Source organism: Haemorhous mexicanus, chromosome 5, assembly GCF_027477595.1.
Source record: "Haemorhous mexicanus isolate bHaeMex1 chromosome 5, bHaeMex1.pri, whole genome shotgun sequence".
NCBI lineage: Eukaryota > Metazoa > Chordata > Aves > Passeriformes > Fringillidae > Haemorhous > Haemorhous mexicanus.
The window spans coordinates 26948631-26971365 of NC_082345.1; the positions used below are offsets into that span (position 1 = coordinate 26948631).

General features: G+C 40.2%; 1 protein-coding gene across 1 annotated transcript; it reads right to left on the minus strand.

Moving 5' to 3' along the window:
• Positions 1-4203: 4203 nt before the first annotated feature.
• SLC25A17 (solute carrier family 25 member 17) lies at positions 4204-20640 on the minus strand. The gene is made up of 9 exons (XM_059846506.1): positions 20479-20640; positions 16673-16733; positions 15613-15679; positions 13033-13184; positions 11881-11997; positions 11026-11171; positions 9066-9161; positions 5265-5347; positions 4204-4802 (listed from the first exon to the last, which is right to left on the minus strand). The coding sequence occupies exons 1-9, from the start codon at positions 20530-20532 to the stop codon at positions 4655-4657; spliced, it is 924 nt and encodes a 307-aa protein (XP_059702489.1). The 5' UTR covers positions 20533-20640; the 3' UTR covers positions 4204-4654.
• Between the last annotated feature and the right edge of the window lie 2095 nt (positions 20641-22735).

Sequence of the window (22735 nt, forward strand, 5' to 3'; positions counted from 1 at the left end):
TGGGCTTTCTGATCTGGACCACCACCAAATTCCTGCTCTCCCTCTCCTCCATCTGCAGTAACTGGAGGATAATTCCCCCAAGTGCAGAGGACAGAAATAAATCCATCTTTGCACAGGCTTCTGCCCCCTACCTTGAAGTGGCTGTGCTGTGCTCCAGGCTGCTCTGACAAATGCACTACATTGCTACAGACGGCAGAAAAAAATGTTGTCAGTCAAATAGAAAGGTGGAGTGATCTCTTTTTAGTTATCATTTTCCAGAAAGTTCTGGAGTCCCTTTCTTTTAAACACAAAACAAAGGAAGAATCAAGAAGTTAAAATAACTTTCTAGCAGGCAGTTTATTGCTTGGTGCAGTGCCACTTCAGAAAAGCTCTTTTGCTGTTGCTCACTGAATCCTAAAGCTATCCTCTTTTATCTAGTGCTATCAAAACCTGTAAGCTATGAATATTATGTAAGCTATAGATGATGTTACACACTAGTGAAGTTTTACACTAGGTCAGCATCAACAGCCCTGTACAGACCATGCAGTCATACACAGCTTTATTTTTGCAAGAAATGGACCTGGCCCCTCTCTATACCAGGAAAACTTGCTTTGAAGAAGGCTCTTCAGCCCACATAGACCATCAAACCATGCCCTAAAAACCTCTCTGTTTCTGCTGTTAAGAGATGGAGAGAGGTTTATATGCCCACAAAGTACCCTTTGCAGACACAGAATTCAGCTTTTTAGATTAGGTGAATAAACAATTACATAAAAACAACTGGTTTAATACTCATGTTCCTCATCATATCATCCTCATTCTTCTTTGCTTTAAATTATATTGATTAAAAAAAAAAAACCTAGAAGACATAAACCCCAACAATGGGCATAAACACTATGGGCATCCTATATAGCTCCCTCTCTCCCACAGCCCTGTGCTCTCCTGCCCCATGCTCACCAGCTAAGAAATGTTCTTGACATGTGGTGTAAAAATAACTCCATTGGTGGCAATGAATACCTTTTCCAACAGACGCCTGTGCAAGGAACATCCCAGTTTGAAAGCTCACCTGTTTTTTCCTCTGAATGGACAGTGTTTACCTGTCTTAGATACAAAAGTCCAGCAAGGAGCAGGGTCAGCACAGCCCCTTTTCCTTCCTCAGCAGGTGAGCAGTAAGACGTGTAAAGAAGCATTAATCTGGACAAGAAGCTTTGCAGTGCAGCGAGCTCTATTCCTCTTGGTCAGACTGGAGGTAAATCTTGTTTTTCCTCCCCCAAAGGGTATGCACCAGCTTTCAGGTTTTAATAACTTTCTTCAGTGCAGCCAGAAAATCATTTGATGGAGAGATTCTTCCAGGAAAGTACAGCCAGCCCTGGCAGCAAATACTCAGCAATTCAACATTACGTAAGACAAAAAGAACATGTTATACCCTATCAGTTGTCATCCTCCTGAGGCTTAGTGAATAGCACTTCTATTATATGATATATTGAGAGAGATTTATATATCCAAAAGATATATATATATACACACACAAATAACATTAGTGAATAAGCCAAAATGTGTTAAATACTGCCCTACCATACAGGCAACCTATAATTGCAAGAAACATGGTTTGGAATACAAATGGAGCAGAATTAATGAAGCCACTTGCTTTGCAGTCTCTAAAATTCCACAGGGGCTTCCCATCTTCAGCCAAAGTGTGGGGTGGGAAAGAGAAAGAAGAGCATGGGATTAAATTTAAATCTCCTAAACTGAGGCAAGGACAGAATCACCCATGACGGAACCCGGCTAAGACACACAATCCTCTCTGCTGCTCTCCTTTGTAATCATCATTCTTTTCTCTCATCCCTCAAAAACAGCATTAAAAATATAGGCAGAAGATCTGTTTTTCATCTGAAGATGAAAATATTTTCTGTTAAGTTCCCTAGAAAAGAATTTACACAATTTTTGGATGGAACACAGTCACTACTGACTGCACAGCAGAAGTGCAGAGCACTGGCAGCCAAGGCTGTCACTGCAGGTGCTTGTGCCTAGAGCTGCTTCTGCCACACCACCTCATACTCTGCCTCCCTGTTCCATCTCCAGCTTCAACTGCCACAACCATGTCCTTTGGGAGCCATCTGTGTCTAAAGGAACACTTGTAGGTTTTGTGCTGTTTGATGGCAACTACGTCATTAGTTTGCCAACTATTTTTCTCTAGTGAAATGACAAATCCACAGAGCCAGATCAGCTGGATTATGTCTTTACACCACCCCCTAAATAAGCTGTTATTTGCTTATGAGAGAGACAGCATGAAATGACAATTTATGTAAATGTATTTTAAAACAGAATAGAATTATTTTATTTCGTTTTCATTTCTGGACAGTATTTATCCACCAAGGATGAATTACAACTCAAGAACCAAGATTAAAAATAGTCTCTCATAGTTTGCTTCGATAAATTATGGATTTTTTTAATGTCAAAAATACTCACCAATGCTGAAATAGTTTTAGGCAGTCTAACAGAAATGTCATCATCTGTTCAAACTACATCTGAAAACTTAGGTAGAGGTACCAGCTGCAACATGAACATTTGCCTGCCAACTGAAAAAATGACTTAACAATTCCTCAGCCATCTGCATTTTGGTTCAGTCATGCAAGTAAGTTCTTTTTCAGTTATTTCAGTTTAATGTCCAAATCAATACCAGAGAATGCAGAAGCAAAAAAAGTTTTAAATGCCACAGGTCAACCATTAAAAAAAGATCAGAGATGCTCCCAGCTTCAGTAACTTTTGCTTTCACTCCTTTATGAAACTGTTTTATTATAATTGGTCAGCAGAGCCAAGCAGAGAGATTAGGGCAGAATGTCTGTTCCAGGCTTAATGGTAACGCAGACACAGCCAAGACCAGCACACTTTCAAACAGGGCTCCTGTATTCAGCTTTTTTGCAAAAAGGAAATACTTTATCCCTTTGAATCCACACTGGCAGGTAGACAAGTATTTTTTGGCTAGTAAATGCTAGCAAGCATTTAGTTTCTTCTTCTAGGTAGAACAACCAGAAAAATACTTCTGCAGGAATTGCTCCCTCATGCCACAGAGCAGAAAGGTTCGAGGTGCTGAACTCCAGCTCCTGGCAGCCACACAGATTTATTTCAGCCAGACTGGCATGAGAACCACTCTGCTTCCCCACAATGATTCTGGCAGCAGGAATTCTGAGGTGAGGTAGCTTATCAAGAGCCATACTACCGATTCCAAATTTCTCATTAAAAACACCCAAATGACAGCAGACTACCTTTCTACATGGCACCTCATTTCAGTAAAAAAAAGTATTTTCACTGAAATTTTCAGAATTGTGATTCATTCTTTTCCAGTAGTGAGGTCTCCAGTCTTTCACTTTCATCCTTTAACAAAGTATAATTACATCTCACTGCACTTTTTTATTCTTACTTGTCTATGTAAATCCTACTTGGACTGGAAGTCAACCAACACTGAATTAAGGGCATTCTTCTTGCATAGATACTTTCAATAAAATAAGGCACTTTTCTTGTTCAGAAGACATTATCTGCAGAACTATTTTACAGTTTAATTCTTAAAATGGACTTAATTCAGACTCCTGAAGCAGGTGCCATTTTGCAATTTGGTAAGCTATTTCCTGCAGCATTCAGGTCTTCTCCTTCTAGACATTCTTGGTGTTAAAACTGCCATGAAATTTCTCAATACTTCAAATAGAAAACTGTTCTTCAGAACAATCCTACTGCCAACTTAACAACTGACAGAGTCCAGGAATACTGACCAAAACTATGCAAAAAGAACATACACATGTTAGAATATACACATTTTAGGCTTTATGGTCTGGGAATATCAGTGGAAAAATAAACAAAGCACATTTTTGAGCAGACATAGCACTTCTGAAGCAGAGCCCCTTATCTGCATAAGAACATGGAGTGAATTCACATACTCTCACAAAGAACAGGGCACAAAACATCATGTATTTCTGTAGCAAGCCCATTTTCTTGAGGCAGCTTGAGGGACTCAGCTTGAAAAAGCAAAAGGTTATCTTCCTCCAATCTAGCCAGTACCCGCATTCAAAATTTTCAAGATTCAAAACAGCTGGATTCAAAAAGACAGATTGCACACTCACTGGTAATATCCATTCCAGCACTTCAGAGACCTCAGCACCAAGTATTTGGGGGCAACATCAGACCCTGTGCCATAAACATACTTGCAGGTAAAAGAAAACCATACCAAAAATGTTATTCTTTATGAATTATTTTAATGAACCAAATATGAAGTGACAAACACAGGTCAAGGAAAATAACACAAAACCAGCCCCACCAGCTGCTGACAGAAGATACAAGAATAGTTGAGGGCAAAGAAGAAAGTATAGTGAGAGATAGTCATTCTTGCCAAGAATATCAACCAAATAACCAAATCACATAATAGTTTAAATTTCAAGTCAAGTGCTTAAATAAGGTCTCTGGTTTTTTTTCTTAACACGGTGAGTACACAGAACAATAGGGAATGGGCTGTCCCTGAATTCGTGGCAACAGGTCCTATAGAGCATATTCCAGATTTCTCCAAATACTGGAGATAAAGGTGGCTATAAAGAGAGGCAGAGAAAGTGAGGACCCTTTGTTAACCCAGCCAGGTCTCAGAAATGGAATGTGCTTTCTAGAGCCCAGAATCTTTGGCATAGGTTCCTCTTCAATGTCTGCGCGAGGGCTTTAATCCCATGACTGTGAAGGTTGCTGCAGTCAGTTTCTCATACACCAGAAACATAAGAGCAGCAGTAAGGACTGTCTGCAGGAGCTTTGCTTCAAGGCCTTTGTAGAGTCCCACTATTCCAAAACGCCTAAGGAGGAGAAAGAAAAACAAACAAGAAAACAAGCATGAATAGCTTTCTGTAAGTCAATCAGTACACTACAAAGAAGAATCAATATCACAAGTTAATGACCATCTGTAGGAATCTTAAACCCATTATTGACCTTAAGCCAGCTATGTTAGTAATATTTTAAAGAAAAAATTCTGCAGAAATTTAAGGTCTTTTGTGCAAGAAACCTGCTTCTTTTCAAGTTGAGAGATGAAATGAATTAATATCCATGTGTATCCTTGATGTCACTTACTGTACAGACATTTAGGAGAATCTGGGTTTATGGGCTTACTCTACAATATATTACAAAAACCAGGTTGACTCAAATGTCAAGTTTAAAAGAGACAAAAGGAAATAAAATCCAGACCCAGCAACAGTTTCACAATATTAGTAATATTCAAGTCTTCTCTATTATGGGAGGAGAAATAAAATGGGAAAGCTCACCTCACTCTCTGTTGAAGAAGGTAAAGAACATTTCTAAGGCTGCCCAGTGTTCGGTTCTCTGGGTTCAACCTGTGACGTCCAAACTGAAAAAAAGGAAGAGTATTTTGCTGTACTGTTTCCCCACTGTGCTTGGCAGAGAACATCATACATGCATGAAATCTGGAGAGCCTACCCTAAACCTCTTTAAACATTTTCCACATTACATAACTACCAGCAGAGAACAGAGGCCAAAGCTCACACTGCAAACATTAAAACTGTACGTGCTACTGTAATTTAGTTTGGTTTTAAAATGGATTCTAACAAATATTTCCTGTCTTTCAGTTGCTCTGGAGGAAGCAGTTTTCAAGATCTCAACAGCATAATTTGCAGAGTCTTAGTAGGGATATGACACTCAAAGCAAGTTCTTTCTGGCTTTCTCAGCTTTGACTTCACAAAGATTCAGACCCTCACACACCTGCAAATCATTACTACATTGAGACTGCATAGTCAAACACACAATTCATCTGCCCAGCAATGGTCTCGGAGCACTTATGTGTGAACTGCTGTGGAAGAACTCAAAATTGTTTCATCTACCTACCTGACATAAATAATATTTCTTTTTACTCACTACACTTGCTTATGCCCAAGCTGGTATTCAGTAGGCATGATAGTTGCTGCTGTAGAATAAAACTAGCAATTTCAGCAACTCCTTTTCAAGCATTGATACTTTTATCTGATACAGGTTGACAGTACTGCCAGCAAGCTGTAGCTATGAATTATTAATATACAAGAGTTGGTACACTTGTATTTGTAACAGCACAGCCTAATAGCTTTTGAAGATTGTATTAACCTTCTGTGTTAAGAACAGTGAACTTGAGTAACTGCATGTTGGAAGAGATTTTTCCCAGAACATGTTGAGGCAACTACTATTATGTGTAAGAAATTACCATTGACAGTAGGTAAAGTATGCCAGCTGATTTAGGCAGCAGAAATTTTAAGAGAATGCTAGGATGATACAGGTTCCTTTCCTATGTGTTTTAATAACTTGGGTGGAAACAGCAGCATGAGAACGCTAATGGAAATCTCCTGTTATTAGGTAAATACACATTCAAAATCCACAATCTTTTCATCAGCAACTACCCATTTGATATTGACAAATCAGTGTTAAGAACTATTATCACAGACTCAGACACACTCCCCAGAAATTGCTAACTAGGTTCCAAGTTGCAGTGTCAGTCACTGCCCACATTACGCACAGGCTTCCACACTACACCACCATTAGGTGCCTCATTCTCCTTTTTTGTCCACCACTGGACAATTTTTGTACTACAAAGGGTCATTAAGAGAGAAGAAAATCACTAATTTTTCACTAGGATGTTAACACTTGAGTGTTTACTGCAGAAGACTTCCCAAAGGGATTAGCATTCTCTATGACAGAGGAAAAAGACTTCCATTTTAAAGAGAACTTTTTCTTCTGGGATCACTGAGAACATTAATGGTATTGCTGTACCATTTAATTGGCAAATTTAATTTATCTGCTCTTTACTGACACATAGGCCAAAGAATAGTTTCACTGCATAATGAGTAACACCAGTGTCACATAGTTTTAATGACTGGGAGAAGGAATACCAAATGGAAAAGCTGGAAGCTGCTACCACTGTCAATTACACAGGATAACTGTTCATTATGTGACAGTAAGAAGAGAACTGTGCCAAAGAGTTGAAAGCAAACGTGTAGAGACTTTATTCCAAAGATCCCCAATAAGTTCTAAAAAAGAGTAAGCTTCTAAAAGTTTGTTAAAAAAAAAAAAGAAAAAGTTCTGTACTAGTTTGATGACAGAACTTAGTTACGATGTGTAAGTTTATATGAATTATATTGAGCTTGTATTAGTTTGTGTGCAAATCTGCTAAGATTGTTTTAAAAAGAACCTCCAACTTTTTTTTTAATGCAGAATATTAGTTCTGAAAATACTAAGCCTTTACTCATAACCTTCTTTGTTAACATCACTTAGTGTGAGTGACAAACTTCATCAACTAGAACAATGCCAACTTTAGATTAGAAAAGACATCACAAAATATAGCAAGTCTGAACTGGACAGCACAGATGTCACAGACATACATTTCTGCTGTCCTCAAAAGATGTGTTCAGGGCTCCTGGCTATTCTTTCATAGAGCAAAGAGACAGACATCACCCCTAGTGACTGCAGAACTAGAGACAAGGTCCTTGTGCTCCCCATCATCACAGGGATGGACTGGCAGTGGATTTTTTTTTTTTTTTCCTTTTTACACTGTAATTAATAGTCAGAAGAATTTTGTTCAAAAAGCTAAATGGAGACAGAAAACACATGAAGCCTCAAGACTGTAACCACTTGTCTAAGAACCATGGAAAGGAATGAGGGCTGAAGCTGTTCTGTGTTGCACTGTTCTGCTGCACTGCTGTGCAATGCTCAGGCTAAAACAGAGCACTCCAACTTTCCTTCCAGCTCTCCTTCACACCAGGAGGAAACAGGAGCATCACAAATTAAAAACAGACTGATGCTGCAACTTATCCAAACAGAGCTATTTTTGCTTAAATGTTTTCCTGTATCTGCCACTCCAGTAACAGAAGTCTGTGTTATTAGTTTAGCTACTACTAAGATGTGTCCAGGCTGTTAAAACAGGATAAGGCTTTGAAAGAAAGCACCAGTTCAGCTGATCAAAAATTATGAAAACTTCAGAAAAGATGACTGCTGATAAAAATTACACAGTAAGTATATTCAAATCCTCTTGCTTTGAAACATAGCATCCTAATTACCTTTTTACAGGTTATGAAAAATCAAGATACATTTATTACACTCTAACTAGAGAGTTAGAAATTATTACAAAACTTGCTTGAAAATTACTTTTTCCAGATGAACAATTAACATGAAAATTCCCTTATTAGAAAGATCTGAAAAGTGATACTCTTAGCATGGAAGGCTTGTTTTCAGTAATTCAACTCAATCTCCAAATTTGTCCAAGTTTTAGAACATACACAATGGCTTTACTGTAGAAGCAAGTTAAGGCTCCTCCTTACTTAGGAAAATATATTTCATGTAGGAAACACTTTATTAATATTTAACTGCTACAGAGTTTAAAACACACAAATTAAAGTACAATATGCTTACACATGGCCAGGTCTCCTTCCCTCCTAACTCCCCAGTTTTGTCTTGTGTCAATATTACAATAACATTGGTACACTCTGAAAGCAGCAGCATTATCCAGCCTATGTACAAATTGCAAGTCAGAATAAATGCAAGTGTTTCCATTACCACTACAATTAGCCTACATGGCCAGGCAAGTGGTTAAGGATATTATTTATGAGGGAGCTCAGCTTCCCCTGATGAATCACATTCTGGACATTGACAAGGTCAGACCATCATCTGAACAACAAAACCTATGAAAAGAACTTTTTTTTTTTTTTTAATTACCATAGGTCATCTGGAAACAGACTGGTTTTAGAAGATTTAATTTTAACTTCCCACTTGACACATTTTCCATTTATATTCCAAGAAGTAAATGTACATTTTTGCAGTGCCTAAAAGCAATACAATGCATCAGTTTCTGTGGGACACTGTACCAATACAATACACTGGCAATCCTACCAGCAACTTGAAACAAATGTGCACCAGTATATCAAGCTCAGTCAAAAGCAAAGAGGAAAGCCATTCTAATCAGTGACCTGCACTGGGAAAAATGCCTCCCAAAACAATTAACACAAATAAAAACAAGCCATGTGAACAAGGCTTGCATGATACAGACCAAGTCAGAGGCAGAGTTGCCACGAAATGAAATGATGACTTACCCGCAGAATTGACTGTACTGTCTGCAGAGGATAAGTGAGGGTGGTGGCAACTGCTTTGGCTACTGCACCAATGACAAAAGCATCCAAAGATGTGAGCTGGTCAATAGATAAAGAACAAATTTACTTCCGCATAGTACCAAAACAGCCACTTACCCATTTGTACTTGGGGATTCTGTACTGGTACCTGCTACCAGATTATCTAAGGATGGTTGGCATAAAGATTTCATGAAATCTCAGGTCTTCTCATTTTAAAGAGCTGGTTATGGTTCAACTAACTTACTTTACCACATCTTAAGTTTATTTGTAAATTCTACCTGTTTTTGCATTTCTCAATATAACTAGACTACTGTTGATATAAGGCCATACAATTAGACCCCTTCAAAGCACCAAGAGTAGACAAAAGATAAGGAAGTATCATTTAAACATACCATCAATCACTAAGCATCTCAGTTTTTGCAACAGTGAAACAAAAAAGTCATACAGTGCTTGTGAAAATGTGACTTTGAAAGATTCCTTGAACATCACTCTGTATTTCTGAGACATAACCACTACACTCCCAGGCAGAATTTTAGTCTTGATGCCATAGGCTAAAAATCTCATCCCCTTTGAGTTAAGAACCCCTGCTGAAGCCCACCCTCAGCTCCAAAGCTGCAGGATGCACCAAATACATTGTTACAGCCTATGCTGATTACAGTGCATCTCAGTCTAATAGTGAGAATTAATCACTGAACATAAGTAGATGCCCAAATCAAAATATGCTCAAAATATATTCTAAAATATATTGATTGCAATCCAAAATTCATTTACACATGCACATTTTTAAAAAGGTCAACCTGATATATTTAGGACAACCAGGAAACGACCAAATAGGAAGAAAAATGTTTTTCAGAATAAAAATTACCATTCTTAGCTGGAAAAAAAAATTATATCCCCTCTTCACTGACCATGGACAAAGAAATGTCCTAATTTAAGGTGGAACTAAGTAATTTAAAAGAAATACAAGAAATAAATACATAAATAAGTATGTTATTAGCCAACAAGAAAATAACAATGCAGATGGAAGCTAAGCTCATCATTAAAAAAATGTGCATAATGTAACAGAATAGATCCATCAGGTACAAATGGGGTGCTACAGCTGCAGTATTAACTAAAGAGTAAAAAACCCAAGCCTCACTGATGATATAAAATCTCATGTAAAAATAATCTCACTATGTCTTGGGGAAAAAACAGATGGCTTGGTAACATACTGGTATAACCTAACATTCTAAAATCACAAATTAACAGCAAAGCATCTTAAAGATATATTACATTATGACATTATCTGAAAACGTAATACAAATGCTTTCCAGTTTGCTGGAACGTAAAAGGAACATGAGTTCAGCTGAGATTCTATATCTGATACAGACAAGGAAAAAGAATAAGGAAAAAGAAGAGCAGTATAAAGCAGGGACAGAAAAGCAACTGCACTTCTGTTTAGAAAATCAGGAAGGAATGGTTGCAATGCTATTGCAACATTTAATTCTAGTGTCCATCCCTAGAAAAATTACATTGAAAAATTGAGGTCTTCAAGAAAAAAAAAGGGTTATTATTTACTGCAAAAAGGGTTAAAAGCAGACTTCAAAACAGTCAATATGTAAATACTTATAAAAGACTCATTAGAATTGAAATCTCTACTTTTAATCAAGACCTGTGAACATATGCAAGGAAATGTGGACAAGAGGTTCAGTTCTATTTTTACAGGTAGAAGAATTAATTACAGGAATCTCTTCCCTAGGGACATGAAAGACTCCCCTCTCATTTCATGATGCTGAACCCTTTTTAGACACACTAATTCAAAAAAACACTTGAAAATACTACAACCAAAACCAAACCCATATTCTGAATTTGTTCAAATGATGCATATCAAAAAACCTGTCTTGTAACAGAGCATGTTCAACATCTGGCCTCAAAACATACTCACTTGCAGCTGCTTTTTCAACAGCTTTCGTTTAAAGCCTTCATAAAACATAAACTGTATGGCAGGATTGAAGACCAGCAGCAAGGAGGGGAAAGTACCATTCCACAGAGCTAAGACTCCTTCATCTCGGACTATTTGATGAAAGGCATCTGAGACAAAAGGTGAGGAAAAAAATCATTAATATTTTGAGTACAAAACTCAGAATATAAAAGATGTGAGAAGTTACTCTTAAAACCTAATATTAGAAGTGTATAAAAATCCACTACAGTCCTTTATGCAAGTATTTTTAATTAAATTTCCATTTTAATCCAGATGTTAAGAGAAAGGTAGTGACAAAGGAGGATCTTGTTTGCATCACCATTAACATAAACAAAACTAATCATCTGCTCAGGCAGCCCCCTCTTTTTTTTTTTTTCCCAAGTGTGGCATCCACATCAAGGTCTTCCAAACCTTCTTCAAAATAACAGTAATATTATTTGGTTGGTTGGTTTTAAAAGAAGGACAGCCTGAACATGTGAGTAATTAAGAGATTAGGGTGAGTGAAGTTTAATTTTCAGACTGTCCAAACTCAGACTCCCAGCTACCACTTCATGGGGCTCCCTACTGCTCCATTATCTGTATGATAACACATCTGCCCCTGCAAAAGGTATTTTAGTTACATGAGTGCACACTGCAAACTCTTAATTACCATCACAAATAGCCAAGTCCGGTTTCCTGTAACACTCAGTGACTGCAAAGTGACAGAGTAGCCTAGAGATTACAGGGTGAAATCAGTTACATGAATGAAAGTCTTCGAACTCCTTGATACATTTCATTTCATGAACTTCTCTTTGGTTGAAGACAACAACAGGTGCTTACCTATTATGCCTCTGTAATTGGTTGGTACAATGTCTTCATTTCTGAATTTTGCTCCCTGCAGCTTCAGGCGTGTGTTCACTACCCAGAGAGGGGTGGTCAGGAGTACATTCACCACTCCTAACACAAAACAGCACAAAGAAAATCAGCATGAAACAGAAGATTTGAAATGTTTTCTTATCCCCTTTTCTCCCCCTGATTCATATGCTACTGAAATTTCTGGTAGGAAGAGGGAATAAAACCAACACAGCATATGGGAAAAGTAAATAATTCATACCCTAATTCCTGTAGCCTTTGTTCCAAAATATATGGAATTTTACCACAGACATATAGGCAGCTTAAAAATTTCCTTCCTTACTTCCACCAGCTATTTAGTCATTATACCTGTGCTGAAAGTATAAGAAACTATCAACTCCTCCCCAACCCCCAAAAAAACCCCAAACCCAGGGGTCTTTTTTACAGGTTGTTTTTTGGGTTTTTTTAAATTAGCTTGATTCTATGCATTTGCATGAGCAAGAGTCCCTGAAGAATATCACTAGCAAACACAAAGCCCACAGTGGTAACTTTTCACACTGGGTGTGCTAGAAAAGTCACAAATGTTATCATCCCTTCAAAGAAGGCACTGCAGCATTCACATAAGAGGACAGAATAAAAAAGAGCATATGGTCCCACTGGACCTGCATACATCTAGGAACTTCCCATCACTTTCAGGTGACAACCCAAAACCATGTCTGGAAACTGACACCCATATGCTTACATTAAAATTTCTTACTGTAATTAAAATTAATTCAGAATTGGCATATATCTTTTCCTCTGGAAAAAACCCAACTATCACCTCTACCTCTCCCTGCCACTTGTCTTCAGCATCTTAGTGCTGATGCTTAGATACATGGTAAGCACCACATCAGACACAAATATCATCCTAAGCCACAAGAGCACTGTGCTTTGTGCCAGAATTCACAACAGGAATGGTTTATGCATCTCCTTAGGAGGCAGGGATGACACAGAGGAGCAATCAGAAAGAAGTAAGTCTGCATAAAGTGTGAAGCACTGAGTGAGCACTCAGTGTGGCCACCAAAGGACTTATAAAGAAAATCATTAGATAGAATATACCAAAAATACTTTCTTGACAAAATGGAGATTTTAGAGTATTACCTGCAACAACCCCAAGCACCAAGTCTTTTCCAGTGGTTGAATGCTGACCTTTGACCCAAAGGGCTTTAAGACTATTAAATGTATAAAAATAAACAAAATTGGAGCAGCAAAGGCTGGAGATAACAGGAAACCATCCTCGATATGGTGCCAACCTAATGGAGAGCAAAAAGTCACAGTAAGAATCAGTGAAGTATTTATGTGATCTGGCTGATTTTATGCGTTGGTGGAGGATCCTAGAGACACAATGCTGTAGACTACAGGAAGTACTACTAAGATGTGTCTTTATCAGCAATGGTAACAAACCATACTTTTTTTCCTTACTCAGGAGTCAAGTATCTGGATTCTCACACAAAATTTAAAAATTGAACACTAGTTACTGAAATTCATATACTCCTCCTAAGAGAGTTTGGCAAAGGATGCAACCTGGGGACAGAAGATACACAGGTGGGAAGAATTTCTAACAAATGCCTTACTGTAAAATCTAGGGCAAATCAGTCAGGTAAGTAAGAAAAAGACATTACCTAGGTAAATTTAACTAGATTAATCACAGACAAAAAACTGAATTATCATCTAAACCTGTCTTGATTTAGGAATGATTTCATAACATCTGCTTAACAAAGCTCCCTTCTCTGACAGGCCTGATGATCCTGTAAAACAGGGACACTTCGAGAGCTGTCACACATTCCCAACATGTTCTACAACACATCAAAAAAAGATAATGATACACACCTTCACTGGAGTTGCACAGAACGGGTAGAGAGCTGGTATTATGTTAAAAGCATAAAAAATTACCCCAACAGCAGTAACTATGGAGGCTCTTAAGAATTCATTAAATACTGGGAGTATGTAGAATTTAAGGATCTCTAATAAGACTGTAAAAGATGCAAGGCTGGTAAACACATCTGACTTTTCTTAAAATGTAAATGCTACTTTTTCATCTCAAATCCATGGAGTGCTCCTCCCTCCCATGGAGCTGGGAACACATCTTGTTACAACTGCTACTGAAGTTAGCTAACCATACAGTTACAAATTAACTGACTATGCAGTTATTCATAAGCCAAATCAAAACAATTTCTATATTACCTATCTCTTCTGTGCTGGAAAAGAAAGAGAGAAACATCTTCTAGGGTTCATGTCCTCTAACTGAGTGTTAGTTTGGGCTTGGTTGATTTATTAAGAATGACTTCTGATGATTTTCAAATGAAATATCCTGTAGTACAAAACATGAAACTAAAACAAAACCCATGAGTTTATTTTAATGACTTAAGTTGTCAATAGTAGCATCCATGATTCATTGCAATCTTGAGAAAAACCTGGTGTACACTTGTGAACACCTTTCAGATCACTTAGAAAAGGATGGAAGTGCAGGGAAGAAGCTGTTTGATAAACTTTTGCAGCAAGTCCTTTAGCTCAACCTATTTGCTTTATCTAAATGAGAGAAGCAGTCTCAAAAAGTATGGCAATGAGACAAGACTCTACAAGCTAATGTGAACAAGATGTTTATGATTTCACGTCATATTTCAGATTTGTTGTTGTTTGGACTTTTTTTTGTTACTTCAGACACTTCTCTAAATTAGTACCATGGCTTTGCCAGGCCTTTTCAATACCTTTGGAAGAAGCAATGTTCCTCTCTTGCCAGAGCTACTGATTTTTCTCTTTCACAGGCAAAGTAGGATGACCACTTTTGCAGTCTTTCCCCCTCAGTTAATTACATCATTTTTCTTTTTTAACTTTTAACTTAAACTTCTTTTTTTTAACATTTACTTTTTTAACTTTCTTTTTTTTTTAATTGAAGTTTACTTGCCACCCTCATGTGACAGAAGTAATGTGGGAATGTGAACAAGAGAGATCAGCTGGCAGAGAACTCCTCATGCATACATCTGCCCAAGTTCAAAGGTGACACAGCATTATGGGCCAAGTTAAACTTTTGTCAGCTTTAATGTCCTGGAAGTACTCATCTACTTAGGAGTTCCAGGGATTCCATTAGGAAAATACTTCTAACGAGGCCAGACATAAAACTGTTTTTCCCAGCCAGCTCAGCTCAGACTATGACAAATACTAAAGCACAGCACAGCTGAAAGATAACTGCTTTTAGACAGATGTTGAATCCCACCAGCATAAAGTGTTGTTGTTTACTTCTACATGCTGAGGAGAAAATAAAAACCTTCCAACTGAGAAACATGTCTCAGTTCTCTTGAAAGTGGCTCAGTTATCCAGGAGTTTCATCTTGGTTATTGAGAAATGGACACACCCAAGAATCCAGGCAGACAAAGCTGGCTGATCAGGTATATGAAGGTACATTTGCATTTCTGAGGAGGCACAGCTCCCTCACTAATGAAGGCACAGTTACATCACTATACAGATCAATTGCATAAGGTGCTCAAGAAAGTTAATCCTAGTTAGCTAAAGATGAACACATAAGATTATGCAAGTCATATCACACTTGTGTGGAGACATTTCAATTTGGAATAAAAATCTGTCCACACAGATACAGGCTAAGTGTTCCACTTTAAAAGCATATTCAAATTAGTTTTAGAGCTTATCTCCATGAAGACAAACAGAAAATCAGTATCTACTCACAGGCCTTCTTCTTTGATTATTTCCAAAAGGACGGCCGGTGTTGTCTTTGACTTCCGCTTCTCATCAACTGGAAAGCAAAACAATCAAACTTTTAAGTTATTCAAATATTTAGCACTCTTTTTCAAGTCCTTATCCTTGCAATTCTGAATATACCCTACAAGCACATGTTTCTTCTTCCTCATAAAGGATAGAAATACCCTATTTCTCCTTATTTTGATTTGCTAGGTAAGGCTACTTCCTTTTTTTATTCTTCCTCAGACTGACAGGTTCTGTTGTGCTCCAGAGTATCCATAATCACCAGTTCCTAATAGGTGTGACATGAACTAAAAGTACATTCCCCTTAGGGAGAGAGCTAGAATTGGGCCTGCCTAACTGCTCTCAAAATTATTCCTTGGACAGCAGACTAGCACCAGTAGCAGAGCAATCTCCTACAGCTCATCTGCAAGCAGCTAAGCCTTAGCAAGGCAGTCTCTTCCTGCATTGAAAACTATTCATTTCTCAACCACATACTTCTGACAACACGGCTAATAATCTGCCTCCAGCTCTTAACAGAGCTTTAGCCATAGTTCTAAAATGCTTGCTGAGTCTGTGACTTTAGATTAGAAGATAGAGTGTCAGAACACAGTTCATATTCCAGATGCATTTCTGTAAACATTAGACATACCTAATCCCAATTCTAACCCTGGCTTTTCCCTTTAAACCACCCTCTGAATAATTCTAGACCTGTTTTTCATTATATTGCCCCTGCATTTTGAAGTGTTCTCAGCAGCCAAAAACAATACCACACAAATATAATCCTATGCAATCTTGCATCTTTGTTTTTGTCTTTGGTCTTTGATAATCATTTAAAAGTCATCCAGCACACAGCCTTTTCAGCTAATTAAAAGGTTGCCCAACTTTCAAAAGGAAGAATTAACTTTAGCTGGAAAAACAGTGCTACTGTGACACAAGTAAGACTCTTGTTCATGTAGACCATCCCCACTACAACCACCCTTACAAGTGCCCAGGCCAAGATGAACAGAAATGCCGTTGTACAAAGAAACTAGATTTTAACACTTACCCTGAAGTCTAAGTCTAGCTGTATCCAAAGGAAAAAATACAGTCATTGCAGTCATACTGCCCTGAAAAACAAAATAAACTGGCTGCATAGTGTATCAGTTGCTTATACAGTGCCTGCTAGACTCTTCATAACCCTTCACTTCTTGCCCACAAATCAGTCTGATTAGTAAGTTTAAAAAGGGAATAAACTCCACACATAACACATTTTTTGTCCCATACTTATTTAAATTAGGGATATTTTTCTCTTGCATTAGATCAAGCTAAAATTAAAACCATTAAAAGCTTTTTGTCAAAAGAGAAAGTTTTTGAAGCCTGGAAGTTGATCTAGTGGCATCAGAAAATAAACATTGAACTTTCTCTACCTCCTATTAGCCTCAAAAAGGCCCTAGCTTGATGTAAACCTGTTTTCCATGCATCAGGTGGCTGCTAAAGCTGTGGCACCTCTTCTATTAGCAGTCATGCAAACTGTTTAAATGCTAGGAAGGCCTGGGATACAGCAAGTCACTCAATGCTGCATTTTAAACTACAGTGCACAGTGTGACTTGAGCTTTTCTACAGCTGTCTTATGCCATACATTTAAGTGAGCTTTGCCTCTGGAAGTACTCCAGCTCCTCAGCAGGCTGCTTGGACCTAGCTCTCTAACCAGCAACAGAGGATCAATTTTCTGGTAATGTTTCCACACTGAAACAATTCTGGGTTGAAGTCGTAACCAGACTTCAGTTTCTCCAGTTTTTTTAACACTAGGCAGCATATGTAAGACTTGGACACAATTACCTGGTTATTTTAACCCATTTCCTTTGGGCTCTTGCCAAAACAGTTCATTCTGCTCTCCCATGTACTACTCCTGTGTTTTATCATTCTCACCTACCATGTACCCAGCTGGAGAGCAAGTAGATTAATGAACCCATCTGACTGAATATTTCTAAAAAGTATACCTCAGTTAGAAGGTTAGTGCCAGCACAAAAAAAAAGTGCCAGAAAGAGCCATAATGCTCCTCCTAATGGGAGCCGCATTACTGCAATTGAAGACAACCTCAAAACGCAGTTACACCTACGCACAGAGCAAGAACTGCACAGTCACTACAACTTCCAGCCTTCCCCTGCTTCCATCCTCCCAAAGTGAGATTTATCCTGGATCCTCGTCTCAATGCAAAACATTATGCAGCAACACACACACACACTTGCACTCAAAATTAGAAACTGGAAAGGAGGGAACAGTCAGGTAGTGTCACACAGGACACAATGGATGTGTGGCCAGAAGACACAGAATAGTCTATTTCAGATGGAAAGGATCTGCAATGATCACCTAGTCCTGCTGCCCCCACCCCACTTCAGGGCTGACCAAAAGCTAAAGCGTGTTAAGTGCATTTCCCAAATGCCTCTTAAACACTGCCAGGCATGGGGCACTGACCACCCCTCTCAGCAGCCTGTTCCAGGGCTTGACTGCCAAACTGGCTTAAAACTTAAATGGAACTATAGTTCAAGAGAATGTCATGAGACAACTAAATTGACCTAACAGATCATGGCACATAAAAACCAATTTGTACCCTCTCCCCTTCTTTTGCTAAATTGAGGGAAATAGAAAAGCCAAGTTACTTTTCTCCTAGGTTTGGAACAACTCAACTACATGATGAGGAGGCTGCCAGAAGCATCATAGAGAAGATGGCTAGAAGAAAGGAAAAGAGGGATAATCAGGACCAGTCCTTTCCCCAACAACAGAAGCCCTCAAGAGGGACTCAGATTCCTTGCTAATCTGCATTGAGACCAGCAGGTAAAATTATACTAGTGAGTGCAAAACAGATGCTGCCATGTATTACCCTGCACTGCTGGAAGGGTGAGGCTTCACTGTCAGCCTTCCCACCACCGCCCTGTCAGCACTGGATCTTGGTAGTTTGCCAAGTCATATTACCACTGAATAATCACAGGGACAGGTACAGGCTGGTCTGTGTAATCCCAGCTCTTGGTCAATGGTATTTGCACCCCTGCCTCCTCCAATCTGGTGGCATAACTTTCTGGGCACTACACAATGATGCAGACACAGAAACTAGTCTGGCAGAAAACCAACTTTTTCCACTGGGCTACTTCTTCAGTCACATCAGCTCACTGACCAGTCATAGCACCCAATAAACAACTGTGCAGTAGCCAAGAGGTGGCCAGAATAAATGGCCTGAGGTGACTGCTGACAAAAAGACGCGTGCAGGACCACAGCCTGAAGCTTGGATTTATAAAAAAATAGTAATTACAAAAAATGTGAAACACACAAAAAAAGTTTAACTGCTGTTTTTCAGCCACCATTCAGCCAATGAAGCAGCCTGACGGCTCTATAATACTCCCATAAAATTCTCACCCCTCTAGCTTTTGCAACAGGAAGATTGTGTTGTAGCTATATGCAGAGTTAAAGAATACTTAGGTAATTCAATGAAAGTTCACAGGAAATCAAGCACCTTTTTGTGTTGGTTATTTTTTTACTGTTCACAAAACTATTCCTTCATCTCAAATTTGACTAGGTTGCCTAGAAGGTATATCAGCTTTCAGTATATTAGAATACAAACAAAAGTTATCATGTTGCAGTCTGACATGTGCTTCTGATGCATTAGCTCAACACAATTCTGAGTCTATGGCTGGATTTATAAGCTTGGTTCACATCACAAACTTTGTTCAGGGGCACAGCCTGACTACAGCAACCTGTATTTGAAGGGAGAAGCTAACAGCAAGGTCTAGAAAGTATCACAGACTTCTGTAGAAGCCAGCAAAAGGAAAATGGGTAGTATTTCAATAATGAGATCATTTGAGAAAGCTCCAGTTTTTGAAAGTGGAAACAAAGTCCCCACTGCCTTTGATGTTTAAGTAAGCAGACTTAAAACAATTTAAAGAGCAAGAAAAAATCTTGTGTTTATTTATAATAAAACAAAAACATCCCATAAAGCCTTGTTTTTCCTTTTAGAATCAGCGTTTATAACAGAATCACTGAATTGTCAGGGTTGGAAGGAGCCCCTGGAGATGACCCAGTCTAATTCCACCCCCCCACCAAAGCAATGCCACCCAGAGCAGGTGACACAGTAATGCATCCAGGTGGGTTCTGAATGTCCCCAGAGAGAGAGACTCCATGACCTCCCTGGGCAGCCTGTTCCAGTGTTTGTCGTTCAATAACACTTAGCAACTTTCATCCCATAGGAGACACGAGGAGTTCTTTCTATCCTTCAGTATGCCCAATCCAACATGCTACATGCACTAAAATTCTTAATCTGTTGGAAGCAGAAGGCTGAGTCACTTTTTGAGCTAGCACTCTGAAAAGAAAAATTCAAGGGCTGGGCACACTAGGAAATCTACACAAATTAAATGCGACTTTTTAATTTACAAGCACCACATGAAAAATGAAATTCAGCGATCGACACAAACCTCCTCCGGCTGCACTGTGCCCGCTTTACATTTTGACTAGCGCCTATGCGCTGCCTCACCCTCCGCAGCTCCCTAAGCTCCTCTGAAGCGGTGGCAGGAGGACGATGCTTGGTGCAGCTCTCGGATCGCACAGCTGAGGTGCTGCCCCTCTGCCCGAGCTTACATTTTCGCCGCTGAAGGGATGCCCAGCTTCGGCTGCGTCAACCCGGCTTTCTGAGGGGCAGCTCCCGCTGGCTCAGAGGTGGCTCCGGCTGCTCAGGCCCGGCGCCGGCCTCCAGCCCGGCCGAGCCCCGCGCCGCTTCCCTGGCCCGTCCCGGCCGAACAAAGGCTGCCCGCGGCCCGCGCCCCCCGCCAGGCCGGCACGGCCGCTCCGCCCGCCGGCCCCCGGGCCCCCCGCCCGCTCGCTCACCACGGCGCCGGACACGGCGTGCACCAGGCTCTCGTAGGAGGCGACGGAGGACATCGCGGCGGCTCTTGGCTGTGGCTGTGGCTGTGGCTGTGGCTGCTGCTCCGCGCGGCCCGGCGGCCCCCCGGCCCCGGCCAGCTCTGGGCTGCCGCGCGCCGCCCCCACGCCCGCCATGGCTCCCGCCCTGTCACGTGCGCCTGCGGCCCCGCCCCGTGCCCGCCCCGGGGCGGGGGAACGGCGGAGGAGAGTGGGATCGGCCGGGGGGATTTTCAGGGAAATCCAGCGTCAGGGCGCTCGGGAAAGGCGTTCCTGGTCCTTCTTCTGTAACTACAATAGCGCCTTTTCACCAGCAGCTTCGCTTCTCTTCGAGAAGAGACCTCATCAGTGGCTATCGGCATCTGAAGGGAGGGTGGGGAGAGGAGGGATACAGGCTCTTCTCTTCCCGGTGGTGCCAAGCAATAGGACAAGAGCAATAGGACAACGGGCAGAAGGTGATGTACATGAAATTCCACCTGAATATGAGGAAGAATTTCTTTAGTATGTAGTGACCACACACGGGAATAGATTGCTCAGAGAGGTTGTGGAATCTCCCTCACTGAAGATGTTCAAGAACCCTCTGAACACAATCCTGTGCCATATTTAATAGCAATAGGGCCATTATTTCCTCTTTTATACATTTTTTTTTAGCCATTTCACTTGAGAGTCACAGAACAGTCTGAGTTGAAAAAGACCCAGAAGCACAACCCTGAGATGACCCTGGTCAAACGGGGAGGCCGGACCCACTGCGGTCCCTTTCCAACATGACTCCTTTTGGGATTCTGTGATTCCCTTTCCCAAACATTTAACACAAGCATTTAATTACAACGAGGAAGAAATACTGAACTTCACATTCTGATTCTGCTTTTTGCTAACTGCAGTCCCTTCTACCTACCTAAAGTCTGGTCTCTTCAAAGTAACATTTTTTCTAGACAATAATTTCTTCTTATTCCATGTGGATCCATCGAGTCTGATGCATTTTCAAGCACCAGGGGATCTTTAGCCCGGAGAAAAGGACCTTTGGGAGGATCTTATTGCACTCTACACGTTAAAGGACATCAAAGGACGTTGTAGCAAGGTGTTGGTCGGCCTCTTCTCCCAGCAAAGAAGCTACAGGAAAGAACAGCCTCAAGTTCGCCAGGGGAGGTTTATACTGGATATTAGGAAGAAATTCTTTAATGAAGGCGTTAGCCAGCACTAGAACAGACTGTCCAGGGAAGTGGTTGAGTCACTATCCCCAGCGGTATTTACAAGACATGTAGATATTGCACCTGGGGACGTGGTTTAGTGGTGGATGTGGCAGTGCTGGGTTTGTGGTTGGACTCAAACTAAGAGGTCTTTTCCAAACTAAACAATTCTATTATTCTGTTTTGTTTACTCCTTTTCCCAGTCTGCAAGCTCTTGCTCCTCCTTTGCTATCATGCTGAGAGCCTGCAGCTGAAGCACACCACTAAAAACAGAGCATCTCCTGTGGCAGGTGGGGCTGGAGTGAGAAGTCCTGGCAAGACAGCATTAGACACAGGTAGCTGGCCAAAGCACAGGGGAGCCGAGGCTCACTGCAGTGAGGGCACACAGAGACAAGGCTATCAGACACACAGTTTGGGAAAATATCCTACAGACTCCTTTTAAACTTTTCTGTAGGAGAGGTTCCACATATATGAAGGAGCTGAGGAAATTAAATGAGTTTGGACATGCCCCAATTCAGAACAGCACTTGGGAGATGATCCCCGCGTCTGTCCATATCCTGCTGGGTTTTTTGCCATTCTCATGTCTTATACTGATTTCCAGATTCCTTCAAGGTTTTGTCCATGTTAATAATCACTCCCCTTTTGTTAGCTTCACCTATACTTCAGAAAAAGACTATAATTAAAGATAGGAATGAATTTTAGCTTTGTATCATGTTACTCCTGGGCTCTTTGGTTTCTATTGTTACTCCATCATATCTTGTTCTCTCTTTCTGAAAGAAAGAATAACTTCATAACTTTTTCTCCATAATTGCAATTCCCAGTCCTTCAGCCTCAACTCCCCAGCTGCCTCTTGTTTGAGGTGCAAGAGCCCCTAGTGCTTACATCTATGGTAGGAATCACCATACCATCCATCGCTTAAACAAGGACAGGGCAGTTGTAACATTACACTCTTCCCAAGAGTTTCTATCACACAATTGGGTAAGGCATTCCCTTTTGAGATGTTCCTTCATTAGGTGGCTGTTAACAGACCTCTTGTC

Bases quoted from the DNA above. Each gene is read 5' to 3' on its own strand.
- SLC25A17 (XM_059846506.1), bottom strand. From the start codon at position 20,532: ATGTCCTCCGTCGCCTCCTACGAGAGCCTGGTGCACGCCGTGTCCGGC. The intron at 13,185-15,612 runs GTGAGTAGATAC...GCTCTCCATTAG, and splicing joins ATAATCAAAGAAGAAGGCCT to GTTGGCACCATATCGAGGAT. The intron at 11,998-13,032 runs GTAATACTCTAA...GTTTTGTGTTAG, and splicing joins GGTGCTTGGGGTTGTTGCAG to GAGTGGTGAATGTACTCCTG.